Here is an 18,679-nt window from a genome sequence, read left to right as displayed (position 1 = left end):
CACTATCCTGTATTTAGAGCCGCCATATTAAATTTGGAGCCGTCATCTTGAATATTGGGCTGCCATCTTGATTTTTGGGCCAACATCGTGGAGTTTTTGGTCTTCAGTGTTGATTTTCGCACAAAACTCGTCAATCAAAGGCTAAAGGCTACAAAAATCGCCGCAGTTTGATGGGTCGCACGATGGGGATTGGTTCAGTTTTATATACGGCCAGTTCTACCAGTGCTGGTCCGGATCACTCAAACGGCCATAACTTCGGAACGCGTTGACCAATCCGGACCATTTTCAATAGCAAACAATGCGGTGAAATTCCGGTTCGATTCGAGCTTTAATCCGAAAAATCGGCCAATGAGAAGTGCTTTAAAAGGGAGTGAACTTATTTTGCGCACAGACATACATACATACACACATACAGACATCATCTCATTTTGTCGAACTGAGTTGATTGGCATATGTGACTTGACCCTCCGAGCCTTCTATCGAAAATTCGTTTTTTTGTGTGAACAAATAGCCTTTCAGTACACTTTGGTGTACGAGAAAGGCAAAAGGATAGCGAATTTTTTGGTAGGAATCCGTTTTTACTATAAACGTTGTCTAAAGCAATGTTCTAGCCGAATATTCATAGAGTATCGCGCTTGAACTACAAATGTTATAATAGACCGCACAGATTTCTCAAATATGCATTCTAACTTACACAGTTTTTCAACAGTGACACAGTTTCAACACTCCGACTCATCAAGCCCTGTTCCAATCTTCCAATCTTACCTATCTGCTGGTACACCAAACCTTTCAACACCCATCCAATCAGCTTCGGTTTTTCTCCAAATGGTTACTCTGACCGAAACCTGATGCATAGATAGGCGTGAGAATGGTCAACACCTGAAAAAGCATAGCGTCGTTCTTTTTTTTCTCTAACTCACAGCAAGTGGAAACCTCTTCTAATTGAAAACAATTACAACCTCCCGCGCCCATTTTCTGGTCGTCGTCGTTCATTCATTCACAGTTGACTTCTCGGGCGCATAATTAAAGCGTTTTTTTTCACGGTTTAAATAGAATTACGTAACATGCGCGTACTTCTTAGTTCGCGGTAGGTCGCTTCCTGCAGCCAGCATATGCAAGCCGGTGAGGTGGCATAAAACACCGCCGAAATATGACTGCGTTTAGCAGTTAAGCGTCGTCATCGTTGTATAATTAGTTTGTTTGTGTGCGCATTGAAGCTTTGCAAATTTTACCTAGTCGACGATGTCAATTGACCGACATATGAAGCATGGTGAGCAATTAACAGACGGAAATGTTATGCACATTGACGATCATGTTGTCATCTTCAGACGGAGGATGGCCTCCGACCTTGTTATCTGAGACAGGGGTTTCGCTTGAGTTTTTGTAGAAATTTGATTATGCATTCATTGGGTACGACCTTATTTTATCGGTGGGGGCTGGCTCACCAACACTTCCGGTCCGCTTTAGTGCTTTATGCATCATTGTGGCCAGGTGTTGTTCTAGTTTTTCCAACTGTATTGTAAAGCATGAGCGGTGATCCTTGGCATTCTTGTGTAAATTGGGGTACTCGGAATGTTGATCGATCACCGATTATTGCTGGCAGATGCAGTGGAAAGTTTGTCTTAATACGTATCAATCGTCTCTGACAAACGAGAAAAACTGACCTCACTGATTACCTGTCTCTGAGCCAAATTTGGTATAGAGTCTTCAGTCTCCGATTAATCGCTTCATGTTTGATGGAGGCTTTTAATCCAATGGGTTACATAGCCACTATCCGAATGAAGAGAGTAATGTTCCGCGTAATATATCACAAATCAAAAGAGGTGCGGTATATTACGTGGAGCGGATATACTGAATTGGGTACCAGACCAAGTCCCTGCTGGGTGGCACGAAACAGGTGAGCCATAGACAATAGAATCGTCAATGTCGTAGGGCATAGTATGTGACTATTGTCGAAACCAAAAAAAAACTTTTAATGCCCAACCAAATCATTAGCAATATCAATTTGCTTCAAACGCGTTCCAGTGATAGGGTTAAGATTAGGATCAATTTCACGTTTCAATATGTGTTTAGTAGTTTTAGAGGTAACAGCCTAATAAGAAATTTTCTGCAGGTTCATAACTTGCACTCAACGAGTTGAATGTTATACTGCCTCACAACTGTAAGCAACATTATTACTCATGAATAAAAGGTTGTATCATCAATATGGACATAGACTTGCTGAACGAAACATTTGACCAATTAACATCTTTCAGGTATAAAATAGGTAGTAGGACAAAACTTTTATTTTTAAAAGTAGTTATCTATGTTCATGATAGAAGAGTAGCGTAAAGTGATACCACCCGTTACAGATCCAGAAACGTTTCACACTGAAAGAAGTTTGGAATGACAGTGTGAACAGAAGATCCGAACTGCTAGGTGTAGGAAGAAGTATGTTTATTCCCCCCCCCCCCACCCCTTCCCCAACACTCTGTAGAATTTTGATACAACTTCACGTAACTGTTTACTCCCTAGCCAAGATCACAGGGTTTGACGGTATTTAAGTGAAGGAAGTTGATTATAATTCTTGTAATGAATGTTAAAGGTGATTAAAGGTGATAACACTTTAATGCGCCTCCAGCGGTTCATTGCGAACCGGCTGCTACAGATGGAGTATAGCTGATTTATCAGAAATGCTCGATAAACAGGAGGAACCTGCTAGGGCTTAGTAGTTTCTATACTCAGAAAACAGTTCCAGTCGGTTGAGTCGGGAAGGGTTGCGAGAGTCGTTGTGAATCATAATGAAAACATTTGTTCTTTGTGACGAATCTTAGGATCTTTCTGGAGTCAGCAGACTTGGAATATTGTTGTCTGGGCTTTCCACTATTTGGTTAATTTTAACAATCAATATGCAACAAATAGTAGTATCTCATGTATTCAAATTGCTCATTCACAGTGCTGACATTGTATTTACTTGTGATTAATATTAATTTTAATTTTCAATATCAGTATTTTCATATGTGATATGTAGTTGTTTTGTGAGTAAACCCTAATATGATTTGAATGTCTAATGCTTAATAATGTTTTCTTGCCATATCAATTTAAAATAACTAAGAAACCGAAACCAATAGTGTGAAAGTGCAGCATTTAATAGTGCTTGCTTGTAGATTCGAAGCCAACGGGTGATCAAGACTCAAGACTTAAGACGCATACTTGACGAAATCGACAAAAACTGACTACTTCGTCCTATATATATATATATATGTTTATACTAATATAAGTGGGCCGCGGAGCTGTGCGGCCCAGTATTTCCTTTTATTTTTTAATTCCAGAAAACGCCATAGTTCTGAAGATACACCCACGAAGTTCCCGAACACAAACGGAAATTGTCCGGAGCAATCAAGATAAGTAAAAACTTTTATAAACAGGCACGCAACTCTTTCTAATACTAGGCAAATAGAATATTTATGTGTTTGCTTATTCATCACATTCGTGGCGGTGCGGAACATTTTATAATATAGGTACCGTACTTAACATTTCTTCAATTCACCTTTAAATAACTGATCTTTAAATTTTGTATAAAAACTTGCATCTCAATTATTTTCATCATATTAGTTTTCTTTTATTTCAGAATTTTTAAAGCATTAGGGTAGAAAGAGTTGGTGTCATGATTCATGCAAAACTTGAAACTGAAAACTCCTTATTTCCCCCTATGGGTTATAGGGAGGAGCGGGACATTCGAGCCTACTCATCAGTGGAAAGGACTTGCTATGCTAATCGGTTTAGCATAGGGCAGATACAAGTCTACTGGTAGACGTATCGCCCAGCGATTCAACGCAGATTGGCCACGGCCCGGGGGTGCGTTGATTATAACAGAATAACAGAATAACAGAATTGGGTACGACCTTATTTTATCGTTTTTTTTTTCGATTTTGAAATAATCATGCTCTACTTCATTAACGCTTTGCATGGACGTATCCTTTTTTTTATCTTTAATCACGAGATTTTTACTCCAGGGCTAGTTCATCTCGGGACTCACGTTTTACTTTCCTTCCGAAGGTGAAGGAAGAACTCACATTTTGCGAGTTTGTCGGGAGTGGGATTCGATCCCAGGTCCTCCGCGTGATAGTCAAGTGTTCTAACCATCACACCATGTCCGCTCCAGAGGACGTATCTATCTTGGTCTTTACTAATAAATATAAGATTTGTTGGTATGTTTTTAAACATACCAACAAATCTTATATTTATTGTTTTAACAAACTGGAAAACTTTTAATTAGAAGGCATACCGAAGCGGTAAACGCGCGACTATTATCGGCACGACCATGTTGAGGGTGATGGATTCGATTCCCGGTCGGCGCAGGAATTCCTTGAGCATAGCGTATCTTCGTGCCAACTACACAATATTCGAATGTAAAAATGGTCGTTGTCAGGCCAAGCTCTAACTGTGAAAGTGCTCATAGAATACTTGGCCAGCTGAACCATTTCCAACCGGACATAAATTAATAACGGTCGTTTTTGTTATCACCTTTGTATCAAAAACAAAAGCTCTTTCGGTGCAATTTTAATTACACATATAATTGCATAATTTCACGCCAATTTAATCGGCTTCCGTGACGCTACCACCAAAACCATCCGGTAATTGCTATTTAGGGGCTACTTCATGGATACCAACCTGTCATCGTCCAAAAACTTCCCGTAGATAGTATAAACCACTGCTCCAAGTCATGTGATTTGTCATAAAACGCAACTACTTTTTGCATTACTGCTTACCTTATCCATCCGTTGGTTGTTGGGGCATTGGCTTGGCTGACGGGGGCGATGTAAACAGACATAATTTTCCGCCACCGTGTGCTTGGTTTTCTTTTCACTGTAACATTACACCTTCATCGCCGCATAAATAAATTCGCTCGCTGAACCGATGGAATGTGCAACAACGGCATCACCCCCGCTTTCATCTGGGTCCACCAACCTGTACGCATGATAAAGTACGAGCCGTTCCTCGTTCAAGGCCGTTTTGTTGAGCGATTATCTTTTTTTCCGAAAATTATTTCGCTGACCGCTCCGTGCAACTCTGTAGGACTGCTGTCTGGTGGCACGCATGAGTAATGGGGGAGAGTGATGTTTATTGCACCTTATTGAAGCTTCTCAAGCAACATTTAATTTAGGCACCAAAACACTTCCTCAAGTTAACTTATTTAAATAAGTTCAAAGTATTTTAAAATAGCCTAATATTTTTCAATAATACGTTATTTTATTGTAAGTAGAAATGAGAGCCAACAAAAACATTTTGAGACATATTTTTTTAAAGTTTATTGCTGCCAGAAGCCAGCGTAGAACTTCAGAACACCTTCATAGCCACAGGCAACAATAATTTCGATGAGCGACACACACCGAACACAAAGAATCACCTAGAATAAGAGAAACAAGCAAAGTAACGCTAAAGCCGCGATTGAGCGAGCGAAAACACGAGGAGCCAAAGCCGTGTTCTGTCAGCGCTATTCGGTTCTCAAGAAGGAAGGGAAACGTTCATGTAGACGGGACAAAAGAGCATGAGCGGGCTGCCTAGCCGACGAAGGCGAGGAATCCGCAAATACCTGTGCCATTCACCTTCTCTACAACATTTCACGTCTGTCTCCTTAGTGGGGCTAAGATGAATGCTACGATGCCCGTGAAAGACACGCCTCGATAGTTGGTAACCGACCCGACCAACTGAAACGCTGATTTGACCACTTTGTAAACCTTTTTAAAGAGTCGGCCACGCCTCCAACAAATCCGTCAGGGGTTTCAACGCATTACCTGTATCAACACTGCAACTCCATCATCGGAGGAGGAAAAACAGCCATCCATAGCATGCCAATGTAGGAAACCTCTTTTCATTCCCGCCTAGCACGTCGGGTTAAAGAGTGGTTGATGAGGACCATAAGTAAAAACAGAAAGGGTTTCTGACATAGAGTTGCCTTCGCGTTCTCAAAGTCGAACATCAGCAAGAACATCAAGCAGGGTTTGCTGATACCCGTAAGTCGATGATAACGGCAAAGCAAGATCAAGACAAGCAATCGCAGAAGCGTGCGCAGCAGCCGTCAGAGGAGGAGCTACCAGCCGGCGCTCGCCAAGCCAGTAGGTTGTTAACCCCGAGAGTAAAAGACAGTGATGCCAGTATGTCGGACCCCAGCCAGGCGCCCCGAAAAGCTGGAAAAGGGAGACCTGACAAAGTTCCTGATCGAAGGGAGCATGGGGTTACGTTACGATCATGTGTAGGTCCTTAGCCATTACAGATTAGGGCGGATCAGGAAAAGGACACCCCCTGGATACAAGTACACAGGCAGGAGAAGAAGAAATAAAGAGTAACGGGAGTTTAGGGACTCTAAGCTAAAAAAAAGGTAGGAAGGCAGGTACCAAGCGTGCAGAAGACTCCCTCGTCATCAATACAGACAAGTCCAAGTACTCGGAATTTTTTGAATGCGATGAGGAGCGGAAGTTCGGAAGGCGATGTCAAGCTGATGTTCGCAGTATTCGATGTACTCGCACAGGCGGAATGATCTGCGAGCTCAAGCGTGATACACCCAAGATGGCGCTGCCTACAAGTGTTTGGTGGAAGAGGTCCTTGGTAAGGTTATCGAGGTGAAGGCTCTCACCACGGAAGCGACTATAAATGTCTAAAACCTGGACGAAATCATGACGTAGAACAGCTTGTTCCCGCGCGTTCGAGGTGCAAGTGATCATCGCAGTCGTTCGACCACGGATAGGCCCGGCAGGGAGATAGGTGGCCTTGGTTCAGTAACCTGTAGCGTAGGACAACAAGTTCATTAACCCTTTGAAGCTGGAGGGGTCAATATGACCCCGGCCTAACACGTAGTTCAAACTGGAGAGTAGATGATGCCTACTATCGACTACAATAACAGCAGGCAGTTGGCGGAGGAAGAGGCGTCTAGGTCAAGGCTAAGCCCTCGTTGGTAGATGACATACTTCAACGGTTATTTAAGGCACTCCGCCGAATGAAACTTACTCTGTCTATGCGGTGCCCTTGCGAGCATGCGATGCCACCATACCAAGACAAGTTCACCCTAAGAATGGGAGACCAGTGGTGGACTCAAGTCAAGCAAAACTGCGCCGCTCTTACCTACGGGTAGACGACGGGTGCAGAAGCACGTATTGATGAGGAGCGCGGCTGCCAAAGTTGCGCTTAAGACCGTGATAAGGGAGAAATAAGGTCTGATATGTCTATCCCTGGGCAAAGGCACAACCTTGTGATCAGCTTGATTGCTGTCAGGTCTCGGGGCTTAAATGTATCTTTACTCTGCAGAGAAAGATGCACACTCGTGGTGCCAACAAGAACCGATACTTTTCGTGATCAAACGAAGAAGCGTCACGGTATTTTTTTTGTTGTTGTTTTTGTTATATTTGATTTCTATTTGCAGGAAGAAAGTTGATGCACAATTTGTCCTTCTATTTTTTTGAAATTATTATCATCCAAGCTTCCAATATTGAAGACACAAGAACAGGAATCACAAGAAGAACTAGCATAAACGGTTCATTGAACATCAAGCAACATATTGTCAAACATGTCCATTTTGTGTGAAAATACGCAGAGGTAAATATCGTTGACTATTTAATTAACAACACATCCGAGATGAACCAGCCCTGGGCTGAAAATCTCGTTAATAAAGTTAATAATAAAAAAAAATAACAACACATTTCTTTCACAGCTCAATACGCAAAATCAATCTCCCACCTTTCCTCATCCTTAAGGCCACGCAAAACTTAAAAGCCGCATGGCTAAAGAGGTTGCAATGCCTACTCCCAAATTCCACGGTGTATTATGGACGATGTGAGTTCTTGAACTTGCATTGGAGACTTGGCCCCATGACCCCCTTGTGCATCAATAAAATAAAATAAATAAAATAAAATAAATAAATATGTCTACGTCAACCCATGGGGTGATGCCTACACAGGCCTACAGTTGTGGAACAAGAGATGTGATGGCTCCTACCGAGCAGTCTCCAGAGATCATCGACGGGCTCTCTCCACGTCGTGATACGAGTCCTCGGCTTCCTTTCGTAGGACCGCTGTGCACTGTGCCTGGCAATGAGGAGAGTCATCGATGAGGAACTTGCATAGACGGCAAAATTCTTTAGCGTAGTTAAGGTGAAACATCAAGAAATCCCATTGCAATTTTTCATACAAACTTTAGAGGCACAAATCTGACGAACAAAGCATGGACCCAAGCCGCACTTGTTTTTCCTGGCTTTGCTCACTTGCAAAATAGGCAGCTTTTACAAATCGAGAGCATTTGTTTACGAATTTTCAAGATTGGTGCTCTTGAAAACGTGAGTAGGGGACCAAGTCGGCCATTGTGGCAGCCATGTTTGTATTCTCAGAAGTTTCTTCTTAAGACCTCAGCTCCGGACGGAGATCTGAATCTGGCTTTATAACTTGAAAGTAGGAGCAGAGGCTCCTGGAATGTTCAGATCTTCTATGCAGAAAAGTACTTGTACAGCCTGGTATGCCAAAGGCGGATAAACCACCCGTAGATCAGTCGGCCTATAATAGACCAATATGATTACTCGACACATTAGCATTGATTTGGATCTTGCTGGAAACGAAATTGAACAAGTTTTTGTATATAAGTATCTAGGTATTTGGTATGATTCAAAACTGATTTGGAATTGTCATATTAAATACATTCAAAAAATTTGTGCCAAGCGAATAAATTTTCTCCGTACTATTACCGGTACTTGGTGGGGTGCTCATCCTTCAGATATGATTACTCTTTACAAAACTACAATTCGTTCTGTGTTGGAATATGGTTGTTTTACTTTTGGTTCCGCATCTCAAACACATTTTTCAAAACTTGAAAAAATTCAGTATCGTTGTCTAAGAATTTGCCTAAAATTAATGAATTCCACCCACACAAAATCTATAGAAGTATTAGCAGGGGTTGTTCCGATTAAAATTCGTTTTCAAGAGCTGAATAATAAATTTTTAGTACAATGTTTTTCTAATAATCATTCAATAATTAGTATATTAAATGATTTATATGAAATCAATCCTTCGTGTAGAATTTTAGAATCATTCATTCATTGTTGTGGACAACAAATAATCTCTTCAACTAAAAATTATTTCAAAAATTGTGATATTCAGGCTCATTCATTTTCACCAATAATCGATACATCTTTGCAATTGGAATTGAAGCAAATTCCAGATACTGAATATTCTCGATATGCTAGAATATTATTTGAACGTAAATTTGTTGGAATTAATCAAAATCAATTGTTTTATACTGATGGATCTCTTATTGGAAACAATGCAGGTTTTGGTGTGTATAATTTATGTTCAGCACATTTTTTTAAATTGCAATCTCCTTGTTCTATTTTTGTAGCTGAACTAATCGCTTTGTATTTTGCATGCAATTTAATTAAGGAGTTATCTCCTAGCTTGTTTATCATTTGTTCTGACAGTTTGAGCTCCATTAATTCTATCAGAAACAATAAATTCAATTGTAAATCACATCATATTATTTTAATGTTGAAGGAATTATTATTCAAATTGCAATCTAGGGGTTTTATCATTAAATTTGTGTGGATTCCTTCTCATTGTCAAATTTATGGTAATGAACAAGCTGATTCTTTGGCCAAGTTAGGTGCCAATCGTGGTATTATATTCAATCGTGAAATTTTTCCTTCAGAATACTTTGTTCAATTGAAAAAGAATTCACTAGAAACTTGGCAAATTGATTGGAATTCAAGTGAGAAAGGCCGATGGTGTCATTCTATATATCCGATGGTAAATAATAACCCATGGTTTAAAAATTTGAATGTAGGGAGAAATTTTATTTGTACATTTTCAAGACTTATTTCAAATCATTATATTTGTAATAGTCATTTATATCGTATTAATATTGAAGAATCAAATTTATGTGATTGTGGTGAATCGTACCAAGACATTGATCATATAGTTTTTCATTGCAAGCGCTACAATTTACCTAGACAAAAATTTATGGATAGTATTTTAAATTTAAACTTCTCTTTACCTGATTCTACACGAAATATTCTTGGCAACAAATGTTTGCCTATAATGAAGCTTCTTTATTCATATTTACAAGATATTTCTTATAATATTTGATACTGTTTTGTTTTTTTTTTTGTACTTATATATTTTCAGCATTTCAAATTTGGTTCCCATACAGAGTACCTCGGATCATGGACCCTCCCTAACAAGTTTTTATCAAGATCACGGCTCGGCTATGGATTATTTCCGGAGGAGCCTTTATATAGTTTTTAAAAATGTTTATAATGTATTTTGAAAAGATTAAGAGGTTTTATGCCTTTTTGAGAACGATTTCAACATGTAAATTTGGAACTCAAAGGGGCTTTTCCCCTCTTACAAAATTAAAAGTTAAAAATAAATAAATAAATAATAAATAGATTACTCGACACGGTAATGAAGGTGATTGTGAGGATCATTCTCAACAAAATGTTGAGGCACACCGAGTGTGTAGATGTTCTCTCTAGTATCCATTGCAGCTTCCGGAAGAAGAGGTTGGCCGTACGCTATCTTTTGGTTTACAAAAACTGCCGAGATAGCACTCCTGCGTACGAGGAGGATAATGCGCTACTGTTCAGTAGTTTGTTTCATCGGCTATCGTCCAAATAGTCTCGGCGGTTCAGGTGGTCTCGAGAACCGGCCGGTGCAGGTGCTAATCAAGAGGTGGTCCAAGGGTTCAGAGTTGGCTACGCAGGATATACCGGTATTCTGTGGTCGAACTCGTCCCATCTATCGAATAAGTGGCCGCGCGGAGAACATCCTGGTAGCGTCGTTGTCTTGGCAGTCAGTGGCGTCGGTCTACAGGGTTGGATCCGAGCCACGTGGATGGGAAGCTTAGGTTCGTGATTTATTCTGCCTCACTGGTGCATTTTACTCTATTCTCCCTTTTAGAGGATTGTTAAATGGGCATTCACTTCTGCGAATCAAAGACCTTTTGGGCGGTCATCGCAAAAGTTAATGTAATAAATTAAAAGTACGTTAAGCGGGCACGAAACATTCATAATGTAAAATCCATGTTATGTGCTTGTCGATTTAAAATTTATCGATAAATTGTTTTTAAATTGTCCTAATCATTTGTATGTGTGTTTATGCTTATGTTCTTGTCATAAAAACTGAACGATGATTTCATTCAACCTACTTTGAACATTGAACATTAAGGCGTATTCGCTATCAAATCAAATGCGATAAATGGTTTGCTTTCTCGTATCGATATGAAGTACATTTTTATAGGATCTGCTGTGGTGATAAAATGTTTCTACAAAATCTTAGTCTGTAAAATTTGCTGTATATTCAGACCACTTTTCGTTTGGATCTCAAGATTGTGATCTTCTAATTCAGTAGCGAAGTTTGCAAAGGTCAATGCTGTAGTCAAAGCGCCATCTCAATCGTTTAAAACACAAACAAATTATTTCTTTTACTTTTTTCAGTCCACAAATAAATTTCTTAGGGGTTCTTAAAATAGTTTAGATATAACAATATTTGAATATTCAAACACATTTCTTTGGTTAAAACAGTTGGCATGATCCTTGTTAACACTGAGATAGTAACAATCAGAAATTTTCATTTTCCAATAAATCACATAACATGATGGTGTGCTAAATGTACATCGTCCACATGCACGCGTCTCAAGGTAAAGCAAAGGTTTTTCGCTATTCCTCCTCCTCGGACGTCGTTAAGCTGCCTAGATCCCATGCTTTGTTTTCACAGGCGTTGTTACGTTTTTCATCCTAAGCCGAACCGTAAGGCACACGTTCGAACGCAGTGTTTAGCTCAGTCTCAGTCAGCGATAATGATTAGCAGGTGCCTTCCCACCGCATTGGTATGTTGTTTATTTGATCTTGTAGTAAAAGTGGTGAGGTTTTCTCTCCCTTGCTATGCCAAGCTGTCCATAGTTTATCGCGTAATAGGCACCTATCAGCGCAACCACGAGTGAGATCCATCGCGCGCGCGCGAACCGCAAGGATTCGATGGACCATGGTGGATAATATGCAACACGTTTTCACTTTTCGAAGCATAATCAACTCACTCGCTGAGGCTCTCTCTCTCTCTTCTTGGCGTAACGTCCTCATTGGGACAAAGCCTGCATCTCAGCTTAGTGTTCTATGAGCACTTCCACAGTTATTAACTGAGAGCTTCCTCTGCCAATGACCATTTTGCATGCGTATATCGTGTGGCAGGCACGAAAATACTCTATGCCCAAGGAAGTCAAGGAAATTTCCTTTACGAAAAGATCCTGGACCGACCGGGAATCGAACCCGTCACCCTCAGCATGGTCATGCTGAATACCCGTGCGTTTACCGCCTCGGCTATATGGGCCCTTCGCTGAGGCTATGATTTGAATTTGTAAGCCACTCGTACCCGTACCACGGTGAAAAACGATTTTCAATTTTTAGTTATGTTTACACGTCACATAGCAAGTGGCGGCTGCTTGATATATAATCGTAATTGACTTTTTACCACAATCTTATGTCTTTCAGCATCGCTACCAGGAACTGCAACCGCCCACAAGTTGGTGGTCGCCATCCGCCAGAAGTGCACTCCGGAAGATGTGCTCAACGAGCTGAAGGATTTGCCCAACCCTCGGGAGACCTCCGAGAACGATATGGTCGAGTCGACTTTTAACCCACTGAAGATCGACGTATTTGTGCAGACACTGCTGAATCTGGGATCGAAGAGCTTCTCCCATACGTTTGCCGCTATCTCTAAGTTCCATCTCGTGTTCAAGGTAAGTTGCTACCGGACATATTTACTATTCATTGGGGAAAGCTTATTTGGATGATTTCGCCGAAATTGTAGATACATAACAGTAAATACAAATGAGTCATAAAAACATCCCCAGGCGGCCTCTGACACACATCTAATACTAGAAGCGGTTACACCAGTAACCGTAAAACACGCTTATTACAACAGTAATCACTTTTGCTAAAATAATCCCTGGAGTAATTAGTGGAATTCTTGGAAAAATCTTTGAAGGAATCTATGTGCAAGAATTCCTAGCGACAAATTCTAAGAGAAAACACTAAATAAATCCTTGGCGATATTTCGGGTGAAATTTTTGGGGGAATACCTGGAAGAGAATTGGAGGATGAACCCCTCCAGGAATTGTTACTGGAATTGGAGGATGAAACCTTACAGAAATTCTCAAAGGAATCCCGTAAGTGATGTCTATACAACCTTCTAGAATTGTTCCAGGATAAATCTCTTGAATAATTTCTGAAGCAATCTCTGTATCAATCTCGGAAGATATCCCGACAGCTAGAAGAATCATTTGAGGAATTCCTATTCAAATCTCGGTAGAATATCCTGTTAGGATTTCAATTATTATTTCTTATAAAAGTTGTGGTAGTATATCTGTAGCAATTCTTGAAAAAAAAATGGCTTAAGAAATTACAATAATTTCTAGAAAAAACTCTGCAAAAATTCCGGAAGAAATCACAGGAGAAATATCTGAAGCAATGCCGTTCCTGGGTATTCCTGTAGGGATACTAAGAGGAAATCCTGAAAGAACCTCAAATGAAAAACCCGGAAAATCCATACTGGAAGCCCTTTAGGAGAATCGGTAGATAAATTGTGGAGAAATATCTGAAGGCATCCAAGTATTTTTTTTTAAAGAAATGAATCCCTTGAGAGATTTTCAGAAAAATCCCTGGATGAATTCCCGCTTGAATTTCGGGAGGAATTCCTGCAAAAACTACTAAAGGAATTCTAAGAAGATTCCTTGAATATCCCTAAAATATCCCTAGATAAATTCCTAGATATTCCCTGAATACACAGAGTTATTCTAGGAGGAATTATTGGAGGAATCCCTACAATAATCTCTGGATGTGGAGCGGACCTGGTGTGGTGGTTAGAACACTTGACTATCACGCCGAGGACCTGGGATCGAATCCCACTCCCGACATACTCACAAAATGTGGGTTCTTCTTTCGGAAGGGAAGTAAAACGTAGGTCCCGAGATGAACTAGCCTAGGGTTAAAAATCTCGTTAATACAGACAAAAAAATAAAAATCTCTGGATACATCCCTAGTCAATACCAGCGTGACGAGTACCAGTAAATAACTCTGAGGCATGCCTGAAAAATATAAGGAAAATATCTGACGGGATCCCTGCAGAAATCTCCGAAAAAATCCTGGAGCAATTCCCGGTGGAACTTTTGGAGGCACACCAGCAGAAATTTCAAAATTCCTGGAAGCCCATGACATTGTTGTAGGATTCCTAGCGCAAATTTCAAGAGAATTTCTAGGAAAATACCCAGATAAATTCCTGGATGAATTCGTAGGGTAATTCTGGGGAAATTATTGGAGAAATCCTTACAGAAAGACTGCCCGGCAGAAGTCTCTTTAGTAATTTTTGGAACACGTTCTGCAGGAATATCAGCAAGAACCGCAACAAAAACGTCTGGAGGTTTCACAGCAGGAAGCCTATAAAAATTTTAAGGACATGTCTGAAGGGATTCTTATAGAAATCTCTGGAAGACTTCCTAATGGAAGTTCTGGGGGAACACCAGCTGATATTCCTGGAGGAATCGTATCAAGAATTTCTGAAGGGTTTTACACGGGGCCATTCATGGGGGAGGAGAGAGGTCCGTCCAAAGTGTATGCTCCATTCCAAACTTCAAATTTTGGCATGAATCAACGGTCCACGAGATTTTTATGTATGACGCAAAAATATCAGCCAATATTTTTTTATAAAATGGCAATACTAAGTGATACACACTTTTATTTTTCCTATTCATAAAAGGCTGGTAAAATCGAGTTGAAAAGTTGGCAATATTCAGGCAGATATCAAGAAAGTTTCAAGGGTATTTCAGAGGCATTTCAAGGCATTTTGAAAGAAGCTTTTGAAAATGCAAGAAAATGTAATAGTTGTAGTGGATTCTTCCCGGAAGTCCTCTGAGGATTCCTCCTGGAAGTCCTCTGGGAATTTCTCCCGGAACTCCACCGGAGATTCCTGTTGAAAGTCCTCCGGGAACTCCTGGCGTAAATCGTCCGAGAATGCCTCCGGAAATCATACAAGAATTCCTCCAGAAAGTCCTCCGAGGCGTCCTGCCGAAAGTACTCCTGGGATTCCTGCTGGAAGTCTTTTGTTGAAATATCTCGGAAGTCCTCCGGAAATTCTTGCCAAAAGTCTTCCGAAGATCCTGCCGGAAGTCCTTCTGGAATGCCTCCGGAAAGTAATACAGGAATTTCTCCAGAAAGTCCTCCAAGAATTCCTGCAAGAAGTACTCCAGGAATTCCTCCGGGAAGTTTTCCAGAAATTATTCCAGGAAATCCTCTGATAATTCCTCCATGAAGTCCTCCAAAAATATCTCCATTTTCTCCAGATTCCTCCGGAAAGTCCTATAGGAATTCCTTCAGGTGTTCTTCCAGAAAGTCCTCCCCGAAATTCCACAAATTCTGCAGAAATTTCTGCAGGTAATTCCTGGTGAAATTCTAGAGAAATCCAATCTTGCAGTAATTTCTTTAGGAAATCCTACGGAAGTCCACCAGGAAATCCTCAAGGAAGTCCACCAGGATGTTCTTCAGAAACTTTTCCATTCATTCTTCTGGAAATTCCCCCAAGAAGTCCCCCTGGAAATGCTCCAGTAAAACTTTTAAAAATTTCTTCAAGAACTCCTCCAGGAATTTATCCTAGAAGTCCTCCTGGGATTGTTTCAGGAAGTCCTCGAGGAATTCCTCCAAGAAGACCTCCAAGAAGTCCTCCAGGAATTCATCCAGGAATTCCTCCTGGAATTCGTCCTGGAAATACTCCAGAAATTTGGCTAGGAATTCCTCCATGATTTCTTCCTAGAATTCCTTCAAGAAGTCCTCTAGGACATAGGTTCCCAAACTTTCAGGTTCGTGACCCCCTTTTGCCAGCAGACGAACTCTTCGCGACCCACCATATAAATTCCCCCATTTGTTGTCAGTTACAATAAAATATTCTACTACCCCTTCGGGACCCCCTGGATGAAGGCCGCGATCCACAGTTTGGGAAACCATGCTCTAGGAATTCCTCCAGAAATGCCTTCAGGAAGTCATCCAGGAAGACCTCTCGGAATTCCTCCCGGTAGTCCTCCAGAAAGTTCTTCAGAAATTCCTCCTGGGAGCCCTCCAGGAATTCTTACAAGAAGTCTTCCAGGAATTTCTCCGGGAAGTCCTCAGGAATTCATCCAGAAAGTTCTCCAGGAAGTCTTCTAGAAATCCTTCAGATTGACCTCCAGAAATTCAACCATTAATTCATCCAGTAAATGCTTCAAGAAGTCGCCCAGGAATTTCTTCAGAAATTCCTCCAAAAATAACTCCGTGAAGTGAAATTGTTCCAGAAAACCTTTAGAAATTCTTTTGGGGATTTCACCAGAAACTCTTCCAGGAGATTGTCTAGGATTTCCTCCAGGATATTCACTAGGAATGCCTCCAGCAAGTTCTACAAGAAGGTTCCCCAAATAAATTCTTCATGGAATTTCTCTAAAAATTGCAGGAAAATTCACCAGGAAATAAAGTATATTGAATTAGTTTGAATAAAGATTTCGAATCGTTTCAAAGAGCTTTCAAGGAGTTAAAAGCAGAGGGGTTTCTAGGCGTTTCAGAACGATTTCAAAATGCATTAGTTTGACGAGGTACAGGGGAGTTTTAGACGTGTTTCACTACGATTTAAGGGCGCTTCACTGGATTTTAGGGTATTTCAGGAAAATCCCGGGAGCTTAATGAGGTTTCATAGACTTCAGGGGATCTCAAAGGCGTTTCAAGGCATTTCAGCGAGGGTCAGAAGGGTTCTTCCCAGCATTTCAGGTGACCTTCAAGGACGTTCCGAAGCGCTCCGTGAGCTTAATAGGGAACTTCAATGAGTTTCAGGGGCTTCAGAGGACTTGTAGGGGGCTTCACATGCTTTCTGGTATGCTTCAGAGGCGTTTCAGGCTTCAAGACGTTCGCGTACCCAAAAGCTCCATTGAGTAAAGGTCATAGAGTCTACAACTATGACCTTTACTCAATGGAGCTTTTGGGTACGCTTAAAGAGTCATTGAAGCCATCACTTGATAAATCGTAGGCTTTATGAATAAGAACCTCAATCATATAGCTTTCAGAGACATCTAGTTACCTATACACCAAGGATTTCTCGGATAGTCTCAAACAGTGATTAATCTCATAGCCAGATAAAGCATGGAGGTAGAACACGCTCTAATGGGATAAAGAGAGTGAGAGTTAAAGTTATTTTTCCACAACCTGCCTAATAATGATTTCCTTTGCCTTCACAGTCACTGGCCGAAACAGAGGAAGCTCAGATCTGCATTCTGCACAACGTGTTCGAACTGTGGGTCAATCACCAACAGATGATGGTGGTGATTATCGATAAGCTGCTGAAGACTCAGATCGTCGAATGTTCGGCCGTCGCCACGTGGGTCTTCTCGAAGGAAATGGTCGGCGAGTTCACCAAGATGTACCTGTGGGAGATTCTACACTTGACGATCAAAAAGATGAACCAACATGTCACCAAATTGAGTAAGTTGTCGCGGTTCATGGTTTTTACATTTTAAGCAAATTACCCAATACCAACATCTTTCAACAGGCAAAGAATTGAGCGATGCCAAAGAACGTTTGGATCGCAACGCTGAATCTTCATCGAGCGAATCGGAGGAGGAGACGGCCGCGGCCGGAGCGGACGCTGCCGCCACGCCGCAGCGTCGCCGAAAGAAGCCGATCGGTGACAATTCTGACAAACCCACGGAGGAGCAGGTGGAACGAATGGAGGAAAAGTTGGAGGCCGCTTACGTCGACCAGAAGCGACTGTTTTTGATCATTTTCCAGCGATTCATTATGATCTTGTCCGAACATCTGGTCAAGTGCGACACCGATGGAAGGGACTATGATACCGATTGGTATCGTTGGACGGTTGGAAGACTGCAGCAGGTGTTCATGATGGTAAGGATGGGACGGGAAGAATAAAAGTCATTTTTTTAATGTTTTGCCTCATTTCAGCACCATGAACAAGTTAAGAAATACAGTAGTACATTGGAGAGTCTCCTGTTCACATCCGATATCGATCCTCATATACTGGATGTGTTCCATCAGTTCACGGCACTTAGATCGTAAGATGTCCAGACATAGGCTAAGTCCTTATTATAATTACTAGATCTATCCCCATTTAACCAGGTAAGTGAAAGTAATATAACAGTTAAAACAAGTGAAAGATTGGAATATTGTGCAGAAACATCGTGTCTGACAGCTTTGACTTTAGGATTTGAATTATGACAAGTTGCTATTGGTATGTAAGAAGGGACAAGAAGATGTTAAGACATTTTGAACAAAGGTTGATAGGAAGTTATGTCAATGCACTTTTTAAACCAATATGAACAATCTTTAGTTGAACTGTATTTGACGTGGGTATTTTGATTCTCGAAATAGAAAAGCAAGAAAAGCCATCATGCCTGCCTAGCAATAAAAAGGCTAGTTAATAATTATAAGGACTATTATAGCTTTACTTACTTGGACACTTGGTAGGCTACAATTTGCTTCGTTGAATCTACGCCGAAAAGCATCCTTTCTGGGTTCGCCTGTTGTTCTTCCGGCACCTTTACGACGACGTGACCAGCCCAACTCAGCCTGCCGTATTTTATTACCCTGACAGTTTCCTTTAGTTTATATACTTGGAGAGCTCCAAGTATTATTCTCACCTTA

General features: G+C 40.9%; 1 protein-coding gene across 1 annotated transcript in view; it reads left to right on the top strand.

The window, feature by feature from the left end:
- LOC109427984 (nuclear cap-binding protein subunit 1) overlaps nt 1–18,375 on the top strand; it is a 76,703-nt gene extending 58,328 nt beyond the window's left edge. The window contains exons 4-7 of the mRNA XM_019703640.3: nt 12,503–12,750; nt 17,260–17,503; nt 17,571–17,923; nt 17,981–18,375. Of these exons, the coding sequence (XP_019559185.3) occupies nt 12,503–12,750; nt 17,260–17,503; nt 17,571–17,923; nt 17,981–18,094 (959 nt within the window). The 3' untranslated portion in view covers nt 18,095–18,375. The remainder of the gene's footprint in view (nt 1–12,502; nt 12,751–17,259; nt 17,504–17,570; nt 17,924–17,980) is intronic.
- The last annotated feature ends 304 nt before the right edge of the window (nt 18,376–18,679 follow it).

Source organism: Aedes albopictus, chromosome 3 (genome assembly GCF_035046485.1).
Source record: "Aedes albopictus strain Foshan chromosome 3, AalbF5, whole genome shotgun sequence".
In the NCBI taxonomy this organism is placed as follows: domain Eukaryota; kingdom Metazoa; phylum Arthropoda; class Insecta; order Diptera; family Culicidae; genus Aedes; species Aedes albopictus.
Note: the sequence above shows the minus strand (reverse complement) of the source record. Positions and strands in the feature narration are given on the sequence as shown.